Source organism: Larimichthys crocea, chromosome VIII (genome assembly GCF_000972845.2).
Source record: "Larimichthys crocea isolate SSNF chromosome VIII, L_crocea_2.0, whole genome shotgun sequence".
Classification (NCBI taxonomy): domain Eukaryota; kingdom Metazoa; phylum Chordata; class Actinopteri; family Sciaenidae; genus Larimichthys; species Larimichthys crocea.
The window spans coordinates 9,906,704-9,927,025 of record NC_040018.1 but is presented as its reverse complement, the minus strand read 5'-3'; the positions used below and the strand labels follow the sequence as shown (position 1 = coordinate 9,927,025).

At 38.4% G+C, this 20,322-nt stretch overlaps 1 protein-coding gene across 2 annotated transcripts in view; it reads left to right on the top strand.

Annotated features, from left to right (window-relative positions):
• Positions 1–20,322, top strand: part of gpc6a (glypican 6a) — a 165,662-nt gene that overhangs the window by 20,045 nt on the left and 125,295 nt on the right. For both annotated transcript variants that reach the window (XM_027281729.1, XM_027281730.1), the window contains exon 2: positions 10,395–10,553. In XM_027281729.1, coding sequence (XP_027137530.1) covers positions 10,395–10,553 — 159 coding nt within the window. The remainder of the gene's footprint in view (positions 1–10,394; positions 10,554–20,322) is intronic.

The window sequence follows — 20,322 nt, the reverse complement described above, 5'->3', positions numbered from 1 at the left end:
AGCACGCCATTCAGTCCTCCCAAACCTTGTTATTTTGAAATACATAATAATGCATGAGATTTCTTTTTGGCAGGGCATTTTTTCTCAGTAAAGCTAAACATTTTTAAAAAAAAGTCTGCCTTGAGTACTCTTCTCAACTTTATGTTCTCCAACTGACATTCTCTCGTGTTACTGTATGAAAAGAATAAGAAGCACGCTGTGTCTGGTTATCATTCTGTGAGAGTTGAAACAGAGGTGAAACAGCATTCCAACAGAATATCAGATTTTGCTTCATGGATGTAAACCTAAGATTTCAGAGAGGTGTTGTAGTCAGTCACAAATCTCCATGACATGCTAATCTTATAATTAACAATTATCATATTTAAATGACAGTCTGCCATACTTAGTGTTACTTTGTGATTACACACATGCACTTCTTCTTCACATCAAAATGGATGCATTTTTTTAATCATGTTTTTTTGTTTTAAATACAGAGAGAAGCTGGGGAGCCTGGGGTGATAAGGCAGTTTTTAACTTCCAAAGTCCCTTGCTAATTCCTACCACGGTGCATGAAGCCCCTGGGCTCCGCCAGGCACTTCAGTCTAGGTTTAGGTGATAGATAGTTAATATTAAGGTTACAGCCATTTGAGTGTTGCTGGTCCTAGAAAAGGAAAAAATCTGCTTGTTGCAAATTCCAGTGTGGTTTGCATGGTAACAGCTGAAGTAGATAGACCTCAGGTGACTTTATTAGGATTTTTATCCACTCAGCACATTACCTTACCTACACCAGAGAGTAACACTGTGTTAAATGTCGAATGTGCCAGAAAAAGCAGGAACATCTAGAAGTGTAATTGCAGATTGCAACCCCCTTGCGTGAGGAACACACTGGACCTTTAAAATGTCATGCAAACCTGCCTGTATATGTGGAAAAACCAGGGGATGCTTATGTGGCTGTGCTCTCTCTAATGAAATAAAAAGGTTGTTTGTGTGAAAGAACAAAATTAGCATTTGTTGTGAGAAATGGTTCCCCTTGTCTTGTTCATTCAGGATCATGAAAGCTAAAGAGTACACTCCGAAACGTACATGCAGAGAAAACCTCAGTAGCAGTCCACCACTTTGGTGTATCTGAAGTCAACTCAGATGTGTTGCATGTCACCAGGGCATCGGCTTCAATTGTTGAGCTTTAACATCACATGGCTGTCTAACAAACTGTAGGCCATGCTGCCAGTTTTGATGAACTGCTGTTAGAGATGATGTATAAGAAACGTGTCATCCTTTACATGACAGCGTATGCCTGTGTATGAAACCTCAAACAAGCGGCGTCCATGCTTCTTTCACATCAAGGGATGTGAAGCCAAAGGGAACTGAGGGCAAATACAACTGTGGAATAAATCATACTGTAAGATGTTAGCTCTTCTTTAATCTCTGCATGTCATACCTCCAGGTCTATCCACTTCTTCCCAATGACCTATATATATATAATATATATATATATATATATATATCTATATATATATATATATATATATCTTATATATATATATATATATATATTCCTGACTTTGTGCTGTTTAGCTAATCAGGGGGTTGGGCTGGTTAAACACATGTCAAATATTAGAATCTTCAAATCATCACATTTTGAATGTTTTGCGGGGAAATCCTGTGAGAGAAGCTGCATCTTTTTGGCTCATTGCATGTGTCAAACGGGCATTGTCTTATCTCTTCTCCAAGTCATTCATCATTATCGAGCTGCCCTACAGTATGTGAGCATGCTCAGAGACTGTAGTCAGCAATTTCACCCAATTACAATGCCACGCTTCAATCATGTTTTGCGGCTCGTAAATGTGGTGACCCACAGGAGCCTAAAGAAAGACATCTGCGCATCAAAGACATGGAACAAAGCAGCTAATGTGTGATTGCATTTGTAAGACAAACAATATTTCTTATGCCTCACTTCTTTTTTTGATTAGGAAAGTTAATGCCAGTACATTTCACAGTAAAATCCCCAAAGAAGATTAGCATTTGTGCTTAATTATCTCGCCTTCTGTGATTACATACATTTAAATCTCTGATCAGCTCGCTCTGAACGGGGGAGATGTGCCTTACATCTGACATCTGCACTGGAGGCAGCTGCAAGGACAAAGTGGTACGAGTGAAGACCTTCATCCACGCTTTTTTCTCAGTGACTGCATCGCTATTTGCTCACAAGTCATAGATAAACCTGCAAATAAATAATTTATTATGTATGTCTTCTTGCCGGTCCGTCTTCTCACGTGCTGATCCATGAATTTGTGATCAGGTTTAGGAGTGTAGTGAATCATGAATGTGGGTGGATGTGCCAGACCTAAAGCTTAAGATACAGCTGTGTTGTTTTACATCTAAATGGAAGCAGGCTTCGCTCCCCATCAAGAAGCTGATGTAATGTGTGTGTGTGTTTGTGTGTGTGTGTGTGTGTGTGTGTGTCTCTTCTTCAGTATGTTAGCGGTACTGTCAGCGTTGTCACCCCAGGCTTTCACACAGTAAGTGTTTCTCCGCTGCTCACTAAAAAACAAACTTTACCTTTCATCCTTTTGCCTGTTGTTGTGACAGACAGAACACATTAACAAATATCTCAAAAGTGTAGCCTCACTTTTTAAATAAATGTGCCAAAGTTTCAGCAGCAGTGAAAGAACTGGGTGCAGTGCTGATTTTGGCAAGCCATGTTAACAGATGCCATGGATGTGTGCTGGGACTGTTCCCAACTTTTCACTTGCCCCTCCTCACCTGCAGCCGTAATGTTAGCGACAAAAACACTGTTTCTTTTTTTGTTGTTGTTGTTTTTGTGCTTCTCCTTCTAACAGCTCTGATTTGTCAAAATTCATTTCTGAGACTATTTATTTATGTAAGCATACAGTAACAGCAAGGCTCTGTTAATTAACACAGGCATTTATTAACACAGTGATTTTTATTCTCAGCAAATGAGTCTGAATTGAATATGAATGAATGTCATAACTGGCAGGAGAGCATTATAGTGTAAGTCTATTTCTTCATATTTATTTTATCGATTCACAACAATCTGCCGTATAAAAGAGCTATAAATTGATCTACACTATAAAAAAATCACATTACTATTACTTAGCTTTGAGAAAGGTGTGCCCTGTTGGCTCCTAAATGGTTACACTGATTAATTTTTATTTCATGTTTGATTGAAACTGCTTTATTATTTAAAGGATCCAGCTTCCTTCAGGCTGCCATTCATGCGCTCACAATCAATTTGTTTAATTTATTTTTTATAGCCGCACCACTTTTGCACTCTACCCAGACAGGCATCCCTGGCTGTCCATTGTGTCCACTCCTATGTCTCCATTTTTATTGGCAGTGTTGGTATTGAGTCTTACAAGTTTAACTCGGCCTGACAGAGTCTGAGCACAACTGTGATCTTGCAAGCGTGCAGTGTATTGACAGCTTGGTTTCAAATTCCATCTTGGGTGCAGGGCAACCAACTAGAACAGGACAGATACGGTCTAGTGAGCCAAAATCCCATCTAGATTTGGGGACGATTATTCCCTAAGTTCACTAAGATAGGCATTTTTGTTTGTTTTGTTCTTTAGATACTAAACTCACAATGTACAAATAGTGGGAAAAATGTGCAAGTTTATGCCTACTTGTAAAAATGCTTGATAAGTTGTGTCCTGGAATATTTTGGAGTCACTGCTATTAATATTCTGCTGCTTATTTTGGTACCTCTATCATGGAAAGAAGAAGAGAAAGAATAACATGTGACAACAGTCACAACAACATAAACACGCAGCTCACACTCCTTCCTGCCGCTCACAAAGTCCTGTATTATGCTGGTTTATGTAACAGCAGCATTGCCATTTTCAAAGCGGTGAAGTAGCTGGAGATGTCAAATTATGTGTTTGTACAAAAACACACTGATGGATGAAAAGAATGGTGCACAACCTATGAAAGCTAAAAGCATCAAGGTTTCCTTTCAGCTGTCATTTGCACTTAAAGACAGTTCTGCCTTGTATTGATTTTTTTTCTCCCCTTTTTTATTTTATTTTTAATTTTAGCGGCCAACTGTGGTATTCCTCCTACTTTGACAAGTTAAGTCAATATATTGCATCAATGGAAACTGCAAACTGAAAGTAGACTTACTTCAGAGTTGCAGGGCTTCCTAATGCAGCGAAAAAATGACATTTTTCTTAAGTTATCCATCATTATGACAATAAAACCATATACTCTTGTGTCGAGCTCTTACTTGGGCATTGCTTCAAACACTGCAATTTTAGATCCTTGGAAACATGGTCGAAAAGGCTGAAATGAGGTGTTTTCTTTGACATTTGCCGAGCGGCTGATGCATGCCAGTTCAAACTGACCCCAAGTCACCCTTAATAATCCCTCCACTCCTCAATGTAAACCTCCTCCTCCAAAAACAAAATGTGATATAGCGTGCACTACACTGATACTTTAATAATATAGTGGGTTTCGGTTAATGAGAGCTCAAGTGTAAGCAAAACGGATACAACACGAACAGTGGAAGAGATTTGTGTAAAGAAAACACGAAGTGATAAAAAGTTATTAATGATGTAACACACACTATGCTAGACGCGCTGTACAATATTGTTTTCTCTGCAGGCGAGTGTTAAACAGATCACAGCTTGGAATGAAGATTATCACACAGTGTTGCATCTCCACATGGTGGAAATAACATGTGACAGTTGAGGAATGCTGTTGCATTCTTGATAGATTACAACAGCGTAGTTTAGCAGAGAAACATAAGAGCCGTGAAGAATTACCGAATAGAAATCGACTGTTGCGTTTCAGCATATTGTGTTGTTTCAGAGAGTTTGGTCTCAGTGGCCAGGAGGCTCGTGCATTACTCTGGAGACAGTAGGTTTCTGTTGAGCTGTTGATGGTGCACCTCATTACTGTAGCCTGGTGCATCTCCAAGGACTGATTAAGGATTAAGCACATTTGAGAGTGCCAGCACGTACATACCGCATCCTCCTTGTTTCATTATCCATGCACTGCTTCTCCATCTATAGCTTACTGTATATGCATGCAGAACACCAGTGTGCCTGCTGGTGTCTGCTTTGCACAGTACAATGTAGGTTCTACAGTATAAAAAAAAAAAGTCCCACAATTGAGTCTCTTCTGCACCAATCCGCCGCTGTGCAGCGACAGCCATTTCATCTTCTTTTTCTCAAATGTTAATAGATAGAACCGGGGAAAGAGAAACCCTCTCAAAACTTGAATCTTTTATGCGACTGCTGGCCAGACTTTTTTTTTTTTAAACCTCTGATAATGATGTCTGATGCTCTCAGATGTGGAGCAGCTGAGGGGAGATAATAAAGCAAATATGCAGAATGTGGCACCTAAGATTTAAATATTTGTATGCATCAGTAACGAGTCGGAGACTGGTAATTATTTTCCAAAGAATATGCACAATTGCTGCGTTCATGAGCATCTTTGCTGCCCAGGCAAACATTTAAAAGTACACATCCTGACCAGTGTACTTTCAGTGTTTTCACAGCCTCCATCTTTGTTTGTTTCTTCGTTTGTTCATTGTCCATGGATGGAACCATGATGGAGCCCTCAAGTCCTTCTCATGATCTCCTGCTGCTGAATTATGAGCTCTTAGACACAACGTTACACTGAAGTGCTTATGGGGAAGACTGTTAAATGTTATATACTGATTTGTAAAAGCTGAATAGGATTCATTCAAGAAGCTTACTCATGGTTGTCTTCTTATATCTCAGACACTTGTTAATGGTCTTTTTAATGGTTCATTGGTGGATGTATTAGGTCATTTATTGATGAATTCAGACATCTGCATTCAGTAAAGTCATTCTAATATCAGAAAAATCTTTTTTCTGGAAATTCAAAAAAGATATTCAAAAAAATATATTGATAAAAATAGACTACTATACTATACTGTTTTATTATTGTGATGTAGTCAATGAAGAATATAAAAAAACACACACTTCTTTCTTCAGTATTGTTCATCAGGGCCTATATTTTTCCAGTGTGTTTTGTTTGATTACTTACATCAAGTTTAAGAATACAGTTATAAGTACTGTGTGTTAGATTAGTGGTGAGAGATGTAACCGTCCTTCCAAGTGTGTAGGAGAATCTACGGTGACCTTTATGTGCCAAAAGAGGTAATTTCATAACCGCATGAATGGCCTGTTGAAGCTGTTGAAGTTCTCTCAGATACATATATTTAGAATTCTGCATTTAGTTAGATATTCTAACTAAATGCTCTGACCTATAGTTTCTGTAAAACTATAGGTCAGAGCGAGTGTCATTGTTACTTGTTCTGCCTTGTTGACTAGCTTTAGCTTTAACTTTTGACTTTATAAAAGCTAAGATTAGCGAAATAAGGGTAAGAAGCTAATCGTTTACTTCTTTGTGTTTTTGCTTCTTTAATGCAATTTTTTGTTTTGTTTCTTGTACTAAATAATAACTATGACCCTCCATTTGTTTAGATGAAATGCAAACCTTTATCAAAACAAAAAACAATTAGATGTTAGGAACTAACAAACACTTCGCGCTCTGTAGAGCCCTTTGACCTTTCTAGGCTACTGTAACAAACATGGCGCCACAAGATGGTGGACTCCATGTTAGAGGACCTGCTCCTGTAGATATAAAAGGGTTAAATACAATTATTAAATTATTATTTATGAATTATTTTCCATTTCTGCTATTAGATCATCGCAAAAGTTACACACTGGACCTTTAAGGTGTATAAAACAGACTTGTTATATGTTGTGCTACAAACCTAGAGCTGAAAACTGATCGAGAGGTTAAACACACACACGATAAACAGTGGCCTCCTCATCTATGGCGGAAACTACTCTTGTTAACATAAATCTATTTTGGTGGAAAGTTTTTTTTTTTTTTTAATTCCTTCAGGTAAAGTGGATCATATTTATTTGTATGTTCATCTCAGCACCATGCACTGTTCAAATAGCCTGGCGCAGTACCAGACACTGTCTACGGTTTGCTTGTCTCTCTTCACATTGGGGCAGTATTGGATTCTATGAGACCATATTTATTGTGATTTTACTTGGCCTTGTGAATTAACATAGATTTGCATAACACATGTCAAAGTTCTGATGTAATCTATGAAAGGAAACTGCATCTCATCAGGGGGGCAAATATTCGTTTTAATGAAGGGTTGAGCTTGTCCTGGAGGCATTATAGCATTCAGAATCAACACAAAATGCCAGACAAAATTCAAACTCTTTTGAACCAGTATGTAGTAGAAACATCTTTTGTCTTTTTGTATGTGAATTAACTTGATGCCTCTGGATTTATTTTCAGACCCTGTAAATTCAGTAAAGCTTGCTCAAGTTTGGTGTGTATTCTCTTTCAGGTTGCTCAGTGCAAGTCATTGCTCAAATCAGATTCTATGTTTAATGTAACCTGAAGTCTTTATAGACTTCATTCTTCACCTAAAACCATCCTGGTGTTTTGACATGGTTGTTTCGACCAAAGATTTTCAGTATATGTGTTTCATGTAAACATATTTTGCTGCACATTTTGAAGTATTACATCAGAAATGTGTGGTGGAAACTAGTCGAAAATAGTAAAGCAGCTTTTTTTTTTTGTTTAGTTTTTTGAGTTATGACGTAGCAAAATTTTAACTCACATTACTTATCAGTTCTTTTTGCTTTGAAAGTCTCCTCATCGGTCCGATGAGAGAGCCACACAGATCTGATTTAACACTCCTCATTTGGGCAACTATATTCTCGGGACTGAGCTCTGTACGGTCACTGCACTTTTTTTTTTGGTAATGTTATTCCATGGCGCAAAGCCATTGTTGATGGCACTGGCATTCTGTGACAACCCGCCCTACTCTGCCTGATTGGTCAACTGATTGGGGGATTGGGTGGGAACACCAATAACTGTTTTCAACACAGAAAAAATGATGAATAAATACAGAAGACAGTTCAAGGCTGGATTACAAATTTCTGATCACACTGGAGCCAACTTTGCATGCCACAGCAATATTTAAGTCATGTTTTCTCATGGGTTTTCTAACTGCAGAAGTTATGCCAACTACTGTAACGAAACAACTCCTAATATTAGCAGATGGAAACAAGCAGGCGTTCACAATTTCTTTTACAGAATTACTCAAAATTCTGTTAAAATTTGTGATAGATTTGAGGGGAAACATGGATATGGGTCACACTATTTCTGTTTCAGGAATGTGTCTGCCTGTGGCTCAGATCAATTCTGTCTAATCTGACACCTCTCTCAGTCCCTGATACTAAAAGGCACCTGCCTGGTGCTGCCATCACCATGCTCTCAGATAGAGATTGTGTTAAATGCATGATGGTTTAAGCCTGGTTTCTGTCAGATAGTGCTGTGCATTACAGCTGTAGAGCTGAATTTTTCATTTCATCAGACTTCAGGATCTTTTTTCCTCACTCCTCAAAGCAATCCGTGCCCTTTCAAACATTTACACTCTCTATACAGAGAGAATAATCCACAGATGTAAGAGTAACCCCTTCTTCTTTAACGAGAAGGCTTTCAGATTTGTGAAGTAATTCACTGATTGTTGTCTTTCCAAACGCAAGGTTGTGGCCAATGTGGTGAATTCTCCATATGTATTATTTAATACCCTCCCACACATCCAATACTTCTGTTTCTGAATCACACAGCTCTTCACTCAAGTTTACAATCTGATATGCACACTTTTTCATTAGATGTTGAATTCCTGAAGCGATTTAATTGCCCTTATGTGCAAAGACTCAAGTTGTGAAGACATCTCAGATAGATTTAGAAACAAATTTACCTTGGATGAATTCTGTCACTTATTTCACACATTTCACTAATTTTTTTTTACACATTTTTAACACCACATCGGGCACAAAGAGTCAAAGGCTCTGTAAAACCTCACTTCATCAAGATAACAGGCCGAGCATTTTTCAGTTACTAAAAGGGAACATTATCTGAATAAAGATTCCATCATCACTCACCTCCATCCATGATGAATAATATTGGTATTATACGGTGAGGTTTATAGATCTCCACCACCACCGTTCATTCTGCTGATAACCCCGGTACAATGGAGGGAATATTGTTTGCAGTGCACCAAGCATTGAAAAAACTACATTTAAAAAATGATCATCTGCAGCTGTATTCTCCAGTAACTGTGCCCTGGTTAGTGAAGATAATTCATAGAGCTCTAAATGAGCATTTTTCTATTGAAGTCACAAAAGTGAAGTGATTATCCTGAGTCACCGGGTCAGTGCAAAGAGATGCTGTTGCTGTTGAGCTTGTTTAATTGTACTGGGATGGCAGCTGAAGTCTCAGTGGTGGTAGATCTCACAACCTCGACAAATAAAATAAAAATCACCTGGATGCTCACAAAAAAAAAAAAAAAAGTCTGAAATTCTGAGGGAGCAGAATCTTTAAATTGAGATTGCTGTTATACCAAAGGTGTACTGGAGCACATAAGCTGTGATGTCAGAAAATTATTCAGAAATTTAAATATCCCTGCTCGGAGCTACACTAATCAACATTTTTTACATTAATAATGTATGAAATGAGATTGTAATGTGAAAGTGGCTTGTGGTGATGAACCCAGAAACCTCCTTTGTAGCATTTTAGTGTCTTTCAGCTCATTATTTTCGCTTTTCGTTCACCGTGGTAGCTCTCACCTGCATTGTGTTCAGCCACAGCAGTCAGTTGTCTTTGACAGAAAAGGTCATATAGTCTAAACCCTCTGCACACTACCTGGTCAGCACCAAACAAGAGACAGACACAGTTAGCGAAGAGCTTGTGAAAAGCCAGATATGCCCCTCGAATGATGGTGGAGGCCTAAACTGAGCAAAAAAGAAGAGTGAAAATTGAACTTGTGTTGGGTCTTTGGTGGTTGTTTAGATAAGTGATTATTTGCTGACCTGCTCTCTTTTAAGGTGATAATATGTCAGTGTTTTGTTTATTTACAGTAGCTTGTTGTGCTGGGTCCAAGTTACCGAAAAAATCAATGAATGCTGGTTTAATGATAATTTTGGCTGAATCTAGACTACTTCACATTGCCCTAGCCCCTGACCTGAGGCACTGAAATATAGTTTCTGAACACACTGCCATCAATTTGATGTACTTAATACTGATGTGCATAAGCTTAGTTACTGTTATTGCAGTGCATTGTAATGTGATAAGGAAAGAAAATCCTGCATGAGCAGTATGCAGTGCTGTATCAAAGTTACTCTCTGTTTCACATGACAGCAGGTTACCGACAAATATTATCCTTCCCCATTTGTTACGGTCTGTCCCTCTTTGATAGCTTCAGTGATGAGAGTCCCAAAATCACAGGAGAGTTTTGATCAAAGACTCAGCTAAGCCTTTTGAAAAAACCGAACCCTGTGGCAGTGATGTGTGTAAAAAAAGGCGCTCTGTGTCTCTGTCTCCCTTAGGTGAGCACCTGCGTGTCTGTCCTCAGGGATACACCTGCTGCACATCTGAGATGGAGGACAAACTCAACCAGCAGAGCAAACTGGACTTCGAGAACTTGGTGGAGAAGAGCAGCCACGATATGAGGACGACGTTTGTGTCGAGGCATAAAAAATTTGATGGTGAGTCATATTGGTTTCTTTTATCTGTTTGATATAAAATGGTATAAAGACTTCATTTCAGTTCATCTTCCAGTAAATATATTCCAGACAAGTGCTGTCAAACTTGTAAACACTCATGGCATGATTAATAATTACTATGACTTTGGGCAAACTGGGTTTGAAGCCATTAAAGTCTAAAACACTCTACTATTCATACATTTTGGCCATCTTCTTCTTCAGGACAGTACATTTTTTAGGGGACTTTTTCCAGCTGGCTCATACACCACCAGCTAGTCACAGATCCGTCTAACTAGCTACCATTTCTATTGCTCCACATTCATAGACATCCTTTTCTGATTGACTGATGGAGCATTGCTCAGTCTGTTTGTGCTCTCTGCCACTGTTAAGTCGCTCACACACCCGCAGAACAAGACAGCGCTAATGTGGCTCGGTGGTGAAACGTATCACTGGTATTCCGTATGCTTGAATACATATCTGTCTGTAGAGCCAGTGCACTATAACGCTTATAAGACTCCACGTGGTATGCAGTGTTAGATCAAGGTGCTTATTGTACTTCCACTGTACGTCAGTGTGTATTCTAGCCTGTGTGTCTCTCTCTCTCCTCATAATGAATATGTTGCCTAATTCAAACTTGTGTGTGTCACACGCACCGGAAACTGTGCACCAACACCAGAAAGGCTATAGCTGGAATAAGAGAGATTGTTTCAAATTTGCACTACTGAGTGTTAACATGATCCATCTGTCAGGTCGGCAGTCAACTGAGGACAGTACCTTCATGTCCCTGGAACTAGAGCAGTTTCATATTCAGAGACTGATAAGAGATGTTTTTCAATGCGTGAATGAAGAATCCAGATAATATGAATACGTGCATTCACATTACAGAGGAAATGAACATTCTCTTTCAATCAGCAGCATTACTTACATTAATTATATCAGTTCTATAATCAACTGTGAGGTACATATGTCAGAAGCATTGACATTTGATTAACCCTGAATAAAAAAATATATTTGTACAGTAGATAGACGTGACCATTCATTGGTCTTTATGTATTAGAGATGTCTTGAACCAGTCCTTAGGATCTTTTTGGGGTTCATCAGTAATGGCTAAAATAAAGCACATTCACCCCCCTTTTTTTTTTTTTAAACCATAGTTTACTACTGTTTTTTTCCACAGTAACCTGCTAATGCTGCAGTGCTGCTCTCCTTAACACAGTCAACAGCACTAACATTTCACTGCATATAGAAGTGAAAATGAGTGCGAGTGTGAAAAATTGTTTTTCTGCAGCAGTGTGACCGACTTCAGACACAGGTCGGCAAAAAATGCATGAATTTGCTAAACTCCGCCGCTAACAGATCTGTTACCTCTCCTCTCTCCTTCTCATCAGCAACGTGCAGTGTGCAAAACATTTCGGTAGCAGCTTCACATTAGAAAACCGGAGCTGACTGTCAATTTGTGAAGTAACTTGACGGCAGGCCAAAATGAAACTTGTTTGGTTAAAGCACGTTAAAGCAGCCAGTGTCTGCTGGACCAAAGGGAAAGAACCTTCACTCTGCAACACCGCTGTACACTCACAAGTGTTCCTGTAGTCCCTACACAAGTCCAACAAAGTAATGTGTCACTCTAGCTCATGGCATGGCAACAAGAGTCACATTATCCAATTAAATAAGTTTATAGACTTAATATCAGTGAACAATTTTCGATGCCTTCAGTATTTGGAATAAGCAGCTCATGAATAATAAGGTGTGCTTGATAAGGACTCTGATCAGGACCTAATAACCTCAATCATGACATCACTAAAGGTTACTCTGTATTAGTATAATCTTTCGTGATGTGTGACCTATTTTCCTTTTATTTCTTACCCACCTGCACTGTTTTCCACCTAATTATGACAATATTATTTAATCACTGATTCCTTTAAGCAATCCTAATGGATTCCTTTTTTTTACCACAAGATTACAGGACTTCACAAGACTATTTAGATGTTAAGAAATAAGTTACTTTGAAGGTTGTGCTTTGCAAGGCTTCATTATGCTCTTAGTTTCAAAACGCTGGTTTTGAAGTACTTTCTCACAGTAGAGTAGCGTTAGTGATAGGTACACTGGAGAACTCGGAATCCTTCAGAAAATGCAAAGAACCTCAAGCACACACGTCTTTTGCATTTCTAAAAGAACGTGTGGGAGTGTTGTTTGGGTGCTCATTTCACCACATACTCTTCAAGTTATAAAAGTTGTGTTGCTGTATGCTTTCCTTTTCACTTGTGCTAAGCAGGAATGGAGATAAAATGTAAACTGGTATAGATTTTATGATTTGAACAAATGTGACCTTCAGATGTACAAGACATTTTCAAGGCTTATCTGAGGAATGGATGTACAGTAATACACAAGATTAGAAAGAACCTGTAATTATAACATAAAAAGGTTCAACTCCTCTTCTGTAAAATCTTAATTGGTAACCATTTGTTGGCCAAGTGTTGGCTGGTTGCTTAAAATCACACCATTTTAAAGGCTCATGAACAATGTGCATATATCTGTACAGTCATATAGTAACACTGGTGGCACAAATCACTTATGGAATTCCATTTTCTACATATGCTCATATCGCCAGACCACTCAACATCACATTCCTTCTCCTTGAGTTAAGCTCCCTCCACCTCATGGGGTTTGAATCATCCCTCATCAATTTTACATGCCCTCATTTCTGTCCCCAGTTATTTATAGGGTCCTATTATGAAAACCTTAACTTACTTTTTGATTACTGACTGCTTCCCCTGGAGGCCTGTGGGTTTTGATGCATTATTGAGCAGTCCTGAAGCCATAAATGACTGTTGCACACTAGAATTAAGGTTTGGATATTCTGAATGTCCAATCATCTGGATGGGGAATCTTTTCCCCACCATCCCTCAGTATGACTTGTATTCTCTCAGTCTCAGTCCAATTGATTTACTGTAGGGAAGGAAGAAACTCTAAGCCAACTTTGCAACTCTTTGCATTTTTTTTTCTAGCTTCATGTGGTTACACTCCCAACAGCTTTGTTTTATTAGTCTCTGAAAGCATTCGTGCTCTCTGCTGTGGCCCAGTAGGTGCCTTAAGGTAACTTGAATTAAGGACAAGAAAAAAGATGAGAATATTTGCAATATTTATGGATGTGAAAGAGGAAGCTGGAGCGAGGGAGACAGAGATAAAGATGGAGTGACACTGAATGTGAGTAAGATCCAGAGGGGAGGGTTGCATCACATCTGTTAAAGATTAATTGCAGTGGATGAACCATGATAAAAGGTGCCTCATGCTCAGTCAAGTGATTGGAGATTGAAACCGCTGCACAGAGTGGTTTGTGACCACTGAGCTGTCATGTTTTTTTTTTCTTTTTGTTTTACATCTCTTTGATTTCTGCTGTGCTGTATATTTGAAATGTCACTCTTACATGGTAAATGACATTCTAGACATGATATACTCAAAATCCAATCAATCAGTCTCATCAGTCTCAAGCACTGGTACCTTGACTCTGTTCCTCCAATGATTCACTATGCTATTTTACAAAGCTAAATTTTATTATGATGCAAAAGGGGTTTCAAATTTATATATACCATAAGTATTTCTGATCCTGCCATATTGATTTATGCTTAGTTGTGATCATGGGAAAGGAAAACATTGACCAAGAAGTCAAAGCTCACAAAATCTGTGGTGCTAGAGCAGGCACTACTTACAGGCTTAGTAAGAAGTCTGCCTACAGATATACTTATTTTTAACATGTCAGCAGCCCATTAGTTGGGTTTCAACAACCATTTTCCGATATCACACCACTATGGTAAAGGTTTGGTTAGATTTAGGTACAAAAGCATCTTAGTTGGGGTATGTTCATGAATGATCACATATACTACTTTAGCTACTACTACTGTACTACTACATATACTAGCCAACAGTCAACCTTCTAAGGAGTGTATACTCTTCAATGGAGTCTGTCCCAGAAACATCTAGAAACATCTGTAGAAAGCATTTCTACAGATGTTTCTAGTCCGCAGTGGACAAACCAAACACTGGCTCTATATATGGCCTTTCACATTTGTCATATGTTCTCCCACAAGCTTGGAAAGGCAGGGTGAGGAAAGGGCTAATCAGTCGTTCGCACTCTGCAACTGCAACATCTAGATGCCCCTGAATCCTTCACACTGGACCTTTAAATTTCCCCTCTCCTAGCTTCAAGGTGTACAAAAAAACTCCTGACTGCATGGCAGTTTAATATCGCTATCATTTATCACTCTATTATAGTACCTATGCTTTGCTCGAAGCTACAATATTTCAACTTACACTAAGTGAAATAATAAAGTATGGCATTGTCTTATGGCTGCACTCTTATATCAATGGAAACATCTTGTTCAGCATTATATACATCCATGCAAATTCAATATTTAATACATTTAGCACTACCAAATACAGTAGGTGCTGTTGGAGTTGAAGTTTGATTCATTTCTTTCTCCTGCATTGCCCTTTCTGTATACCATTTGTTTTTGTTGTATGGTAGATGCTCATTAGATTCAGTTTGGTTGATGCCTTTCTGTTGAGACTTCGGTAAGAGATTAGTGTGTGTGGTTGGTTCACTAAAGTCTGGGTTGAGCAGCAGCCTTGGTTGACTGAGTTCTTTGATCCTGCCCCAGAAGAGCTTCTCCTCTCAACGTTGAGAGCTGCAGTGCCCCTCATTCACTTCAACAATCCCTTATTCACACCCGGCTTAAACCAAGACTGACTGGAACACAACATCCTATTCTCTCTAATCTGTGCTTTCTACAAATTCACAGGCTCCTGCTGGTCTGTATAAGCCGGCAATCACACAGGGTAAAAACACAACTCAAGTTATTGCGTTTCACAGATTCTTTCTTTTTCTGTAACACTTTATTTCAAGGTGAACGGCTCAGAAATAAGACATTTTGTCATATTAGCTTTTAATGAAAAATACAAGAATCCATCTTTCTTCTGTCAGATGGAGACATACAGAACAGCTGACACAGCTCTTCCTTGACTCATTATTAAATTATATCTTGATAGTTTTTACATTAATTGTTTAGTGCATCAAAGTCGTTTGTGCACCACAGAATACTTAGTCCAGAATTTGAAGAATAAGCACAGAGCACATTCTTTATGCATGATGGAGCAGTAAATGGGACCTGAAATGTTTTACTTGTCATACTCAACACACCGGTCCTGAGCATGATGCCATGGGCTCTTCTAAATAAAAAGAGGAAGGAAACAAGCTTTGACGAGGAATCACAGAGTGATGAATCACACTCAACGGTGCACTTCAAAACCGACCCCATTAAACACAACAGAGGGAATGATGAGGACCTGTGAACCAACATGCTGTAATGTATTATCACAACATTAATGTCTCAGTTTCATTCCATTTAAAGACTCTGGAAATGTGGATGTACATGTGCATGTATGATAATAAAGTTGATTCTATTAAATTACAAAGTGAAAATAAATCTTCATAACTTCATCTTCATAAGCTCGTTCAAAAACAGCTAATTTTGCTGTTCAGACTATTCCTTCAGACTGTGTAATATGTCTTGTTTTGATTGACATCTCTCCCTCATGAGAACTGGCATATGGAAGCTAAGCAGGAAGCTGCTGTGGACAGGTAGCAAAACGATTTTAGCCACCTACAAAAGAAAATCAACATTGGTTCAAGTGTACGCTATATTTAGAAAACACTTTACTTTGCTGTCAGATAGCTCTTTATGACAGGGAACTGAACTGTTATCTACACACTCAAAGCCACCAGATCAGGCTCTATTGACCACAACAGTAGTTTTACCAGTATACTCAGTGAATTGAGGATTAATGTTGACCAAACCAGATGGTCATTATTGGTGATCATTAGAACAGTGGGGATTCAATGAAGTCTGTTTTTACCATGGGTTAATGAGACAATTAGGCTAGTGAAGAGAAGCTTGAATTCAGGAGTATGGTTGTATTTTTTTCTATTCTATAAGGAACAGAATAATAATATTTCCTTTTTTGAAGTTTTTTCGTTACACTAAAATGTATTAAAGTCACTTTGTTTCAGTTTTGACTGGCTTTGAGGCAGATTGAGTGGTAGCAGAGAGGTTTTATTTTGTAGGACAACTGACATGGATGTTTTAATGATCAGTTTGTAGAATGAATTGCATAATAAATGTCTGAGCATAAGCACGCCCAAATTAAACTCAATATTAGGAAAGTTTTATTTCAAATGTAGATTGAAAGTGATTCCTGATATTTTTTAGACACTTACTATTACATACTATATGTAAGACCCTAAAATGCCTAGTGTTTATGGATTTGGCTTTCCTGTGGCTTGAAACTAAATTTCTCCTCATGAAGCAAAAACAAGTCATTGTAGCCTACTTCTCTTTATTACCAGTGAATCAAACAATGGGGATCTTAAAATAGGTTCCTTTGGGCATCTGTAAGAATTGAATAGACATAATATAATAATCCTAAAATAAAATACATTAATATAAAGCATATTCAAAATGTGTTATGTCTAATTGTAGCTGTGCAGCAGATGCCTCAGTCTATTGTGTTATTTAGACAAGCCTAATGAAAAAGCTGAACGAATAAAATGACAATTAAATCTCTCTTATCCTTCAAGCAAGATATTTTACCTACAACTCCACAAGACTGACGTGGTGAATATGTTTTGCTGATTCACCATTATGCTATCTGTGGAGGTTTAGTCACTCACACCTCACACTGATGGATTGTTCTTTCTTCAAAGCATCTCTTTGTGTGTCCCTCCAGAAAAGCTTTCTCTCTACTTCAAAGACAGCATGGTCTCCGTGGTCTCCTCATTGCCATTTTTTTTTTTTTTTGATTTAAGGAATGTGACTCTCAGACTCAACATTTGTTTAAAGTTAGTTGTTAACAGCAGTACAGTTTGTCCTCAAATTCAAGCCTATAGTTTCATCTGGGTGACAGTGAATTAACACAACATGGTAAATGACCTGACTTCAAAAGTATGGAATTAAAAGTCAGTGCTCCCAAAGCCTTCTACAAACTTCTATTCCCATCCATATATATATAAAACCTTTGGTGATCCACTAACTACCCCAGACATCACAAACTCTTTACATGTATTATTCATGTTTGACATTCATTGAAGTACTTACCAAGTAAAAATTTGAAAATGCCCACAATTCATAGCTGACATCAAGTGGTTACATCAAAACAGGATCTCAAAGGTCCTCATTAAACTTTACTCGCCCCAGTTCGGCTCTGAAGTTACAAACTATAACTATAATTACCCATTTTGTCATAACAAGCATTATGATCTTTTTTTAAGAAAATAACCAATTTGTTCACTTTTACTTTGAACAGATCATCCTTAACATTCTTGGTGTAACAAGGTACGTCCGTTTTGTTTCTGCGAGCTTGAATGATAGCTTATACACGTTTAATTACGCCGTGCACACGCTCCACTGTTGGAAACTGAGTACTCAAGTTTGTGGACTGATTTGTAATTCCCATTATCCTTTGTGCATAATATAATAGCCAACATTATTAATTTATACTATGAATAAATTGAATAAAGAGGTTACACTTGATACACACAGTGCAAGATTCTGATGAGATTTGGCCCTCTTTAGACATTACACTCTAGTTGAAAGTTTGCCTGCTTTGCCCAGCTGGACACTAATTTGGCAGTGGTAAACTTGTTAAATTCATTGCGTTCTCTGGGGGGCTGGCACTTATTAGCCAACAATGTGGAGGCTATGCAATTAAGAAGACAAAAAAGACAAATGTACAAAGCTGCTATATTTGTCGCTCCAGTCTTGTTAATAGAGTAGCAGAGCTAAGAAATACAAAGTGGTCATTAAAGTCAAAGAATCCTTTTGGGAACATCAATGAACTTTAATGATTATATACCTATTACATCAAAGATATTCTAACATCTTGCAGTGATGGTGATCCTGGAGGGAAAGCTAATGGAGTGTCTAAAATGGACCCTGTCCTCTGGTCATCTCTACTCATAAGATTTTTATGTTTATCGTATACATAAACAGATTTTGCAGTGACTGGTGGTCCTAGATGAAATGACAATGGATCACCAAAGTAATGAGGAGACTTCCGCTGTGACGTATCCAGTCAATTCAACTTCAAGGTCAAAAACTCCACAGCTTATCTTTCAAACTGTCCAGTGAATAGTATAAGCTACAGAACAAAATGGTACAACGTACTTTGTTTTCTTTCTTGTTAATAATTAGCAAAGCATTTTTCCTAATAAAAGATATAAGTCAAATCATTTTCATTTACTGTATGTAACCTAACCTAAATCGCAAATGCACTTCAAGGGACTTTATTTAGACAGAATACAACACCCACAACTTGAGATCTTCATTCAAATAATGAAAAACTCACCAAAAACACTTTAACAGGGGAAAAAATGGAAGAAACCATGACACTAACATCATGACACTGACCCGTACACCTCCCTATTACAGGACACATTAAACGGGACATAAAAACAAATGTAGGGGACACAAAGGACACCACAGGACTTGGTAACCATCTGATGGTACAAGACCCTCATTACACAGGAGATGACACTAAATTACACACAGGGCAGGACATTGTGAGGACGGGGCATGCATTGATTTAACCCCTACAGTCGAGTGATAAAGCTGAAACATCCGTGACATGTCCATTTCTAATGAAATCTAAAACCACGTGGACACGCAGTTCCTGGAAGTGTTCATAAATAAATAACCTCTGTTTTGGTGTCCCTGTGTTATCCTAAGTGAATGTCAGGAAGACTGTAATTCTCAGAGGACCGAGGGAATGGGGTCTGTCCAGCAGTGCTTTAGCTGAGAGTTGGTGGTGGCAGCCTCCATCATCTGGCACAGACTGCAGCGCGGTGTCACTTTTGTACTTCAGGATGGATGGCTTTGTATGGCCTGGACACTGTTAACTCTGTCCCACTGGTGAGCTTCAAGGAGAGGCTATAAGAGGCATACCTTTCCACAAGCCACTGGAGCAAAAATGAGGAGGAAATCCACGGGCCTGCTGCAATGTGATTCTACTTTTCAATTTATTTATTTAATTAAACTTTGTGTCAGATATTGAAACATATACAGTGAGAAAACTCTCTTACAAAAAAAAATAAAATAAAATCCTATCCTCAGGATATTGAGTTTGCTCAGGCTACAGCTGAGATCATGCAGTCTATTGAGACAGATGAAAAATGTCCCACCTCCCCTCTTCAAAGGTGGTGATATTCTTCCCTCACAGATCCCCACTGTTCCGTCTCCGTTTTGATGTCCATGCCTCATTTAAAATTGACACAGTGCGGTGTCAGGGAGGTTCGCATAATTTTCATTTTTAGTGAATGTGAATTTTCAAAAACAGATTATCAGATCTTTCTATATCCATACAGACCCTATACACAGGAGAATTATGACAGTTTTTAATGAAATAATAGGAACATGATTTGTGGCATGCATTTGTCACCTCGCAGATGCAGAACCAGTTGTGCATCTAAGTTTTAAAATATCCCAAATGAGCACCATGTGGTGTACAGCATGTAAACAATTTGCAGTTCGATGGACTGGCTGCACAGCAGACATTTTGACATGTCATGGCAGGGAGCTATGATAGCTGCATACCTCTGAGGGGAGGTCCTGCCATGGTGCATGCTGGTTCACTGGGACACTTAATGGAACTGAGCCATCATTACTGTTATTAAATCCACCCGTGTCTTTTTTTTTTTTCTTTCTCCGGCTGAGTCAAAATGTCT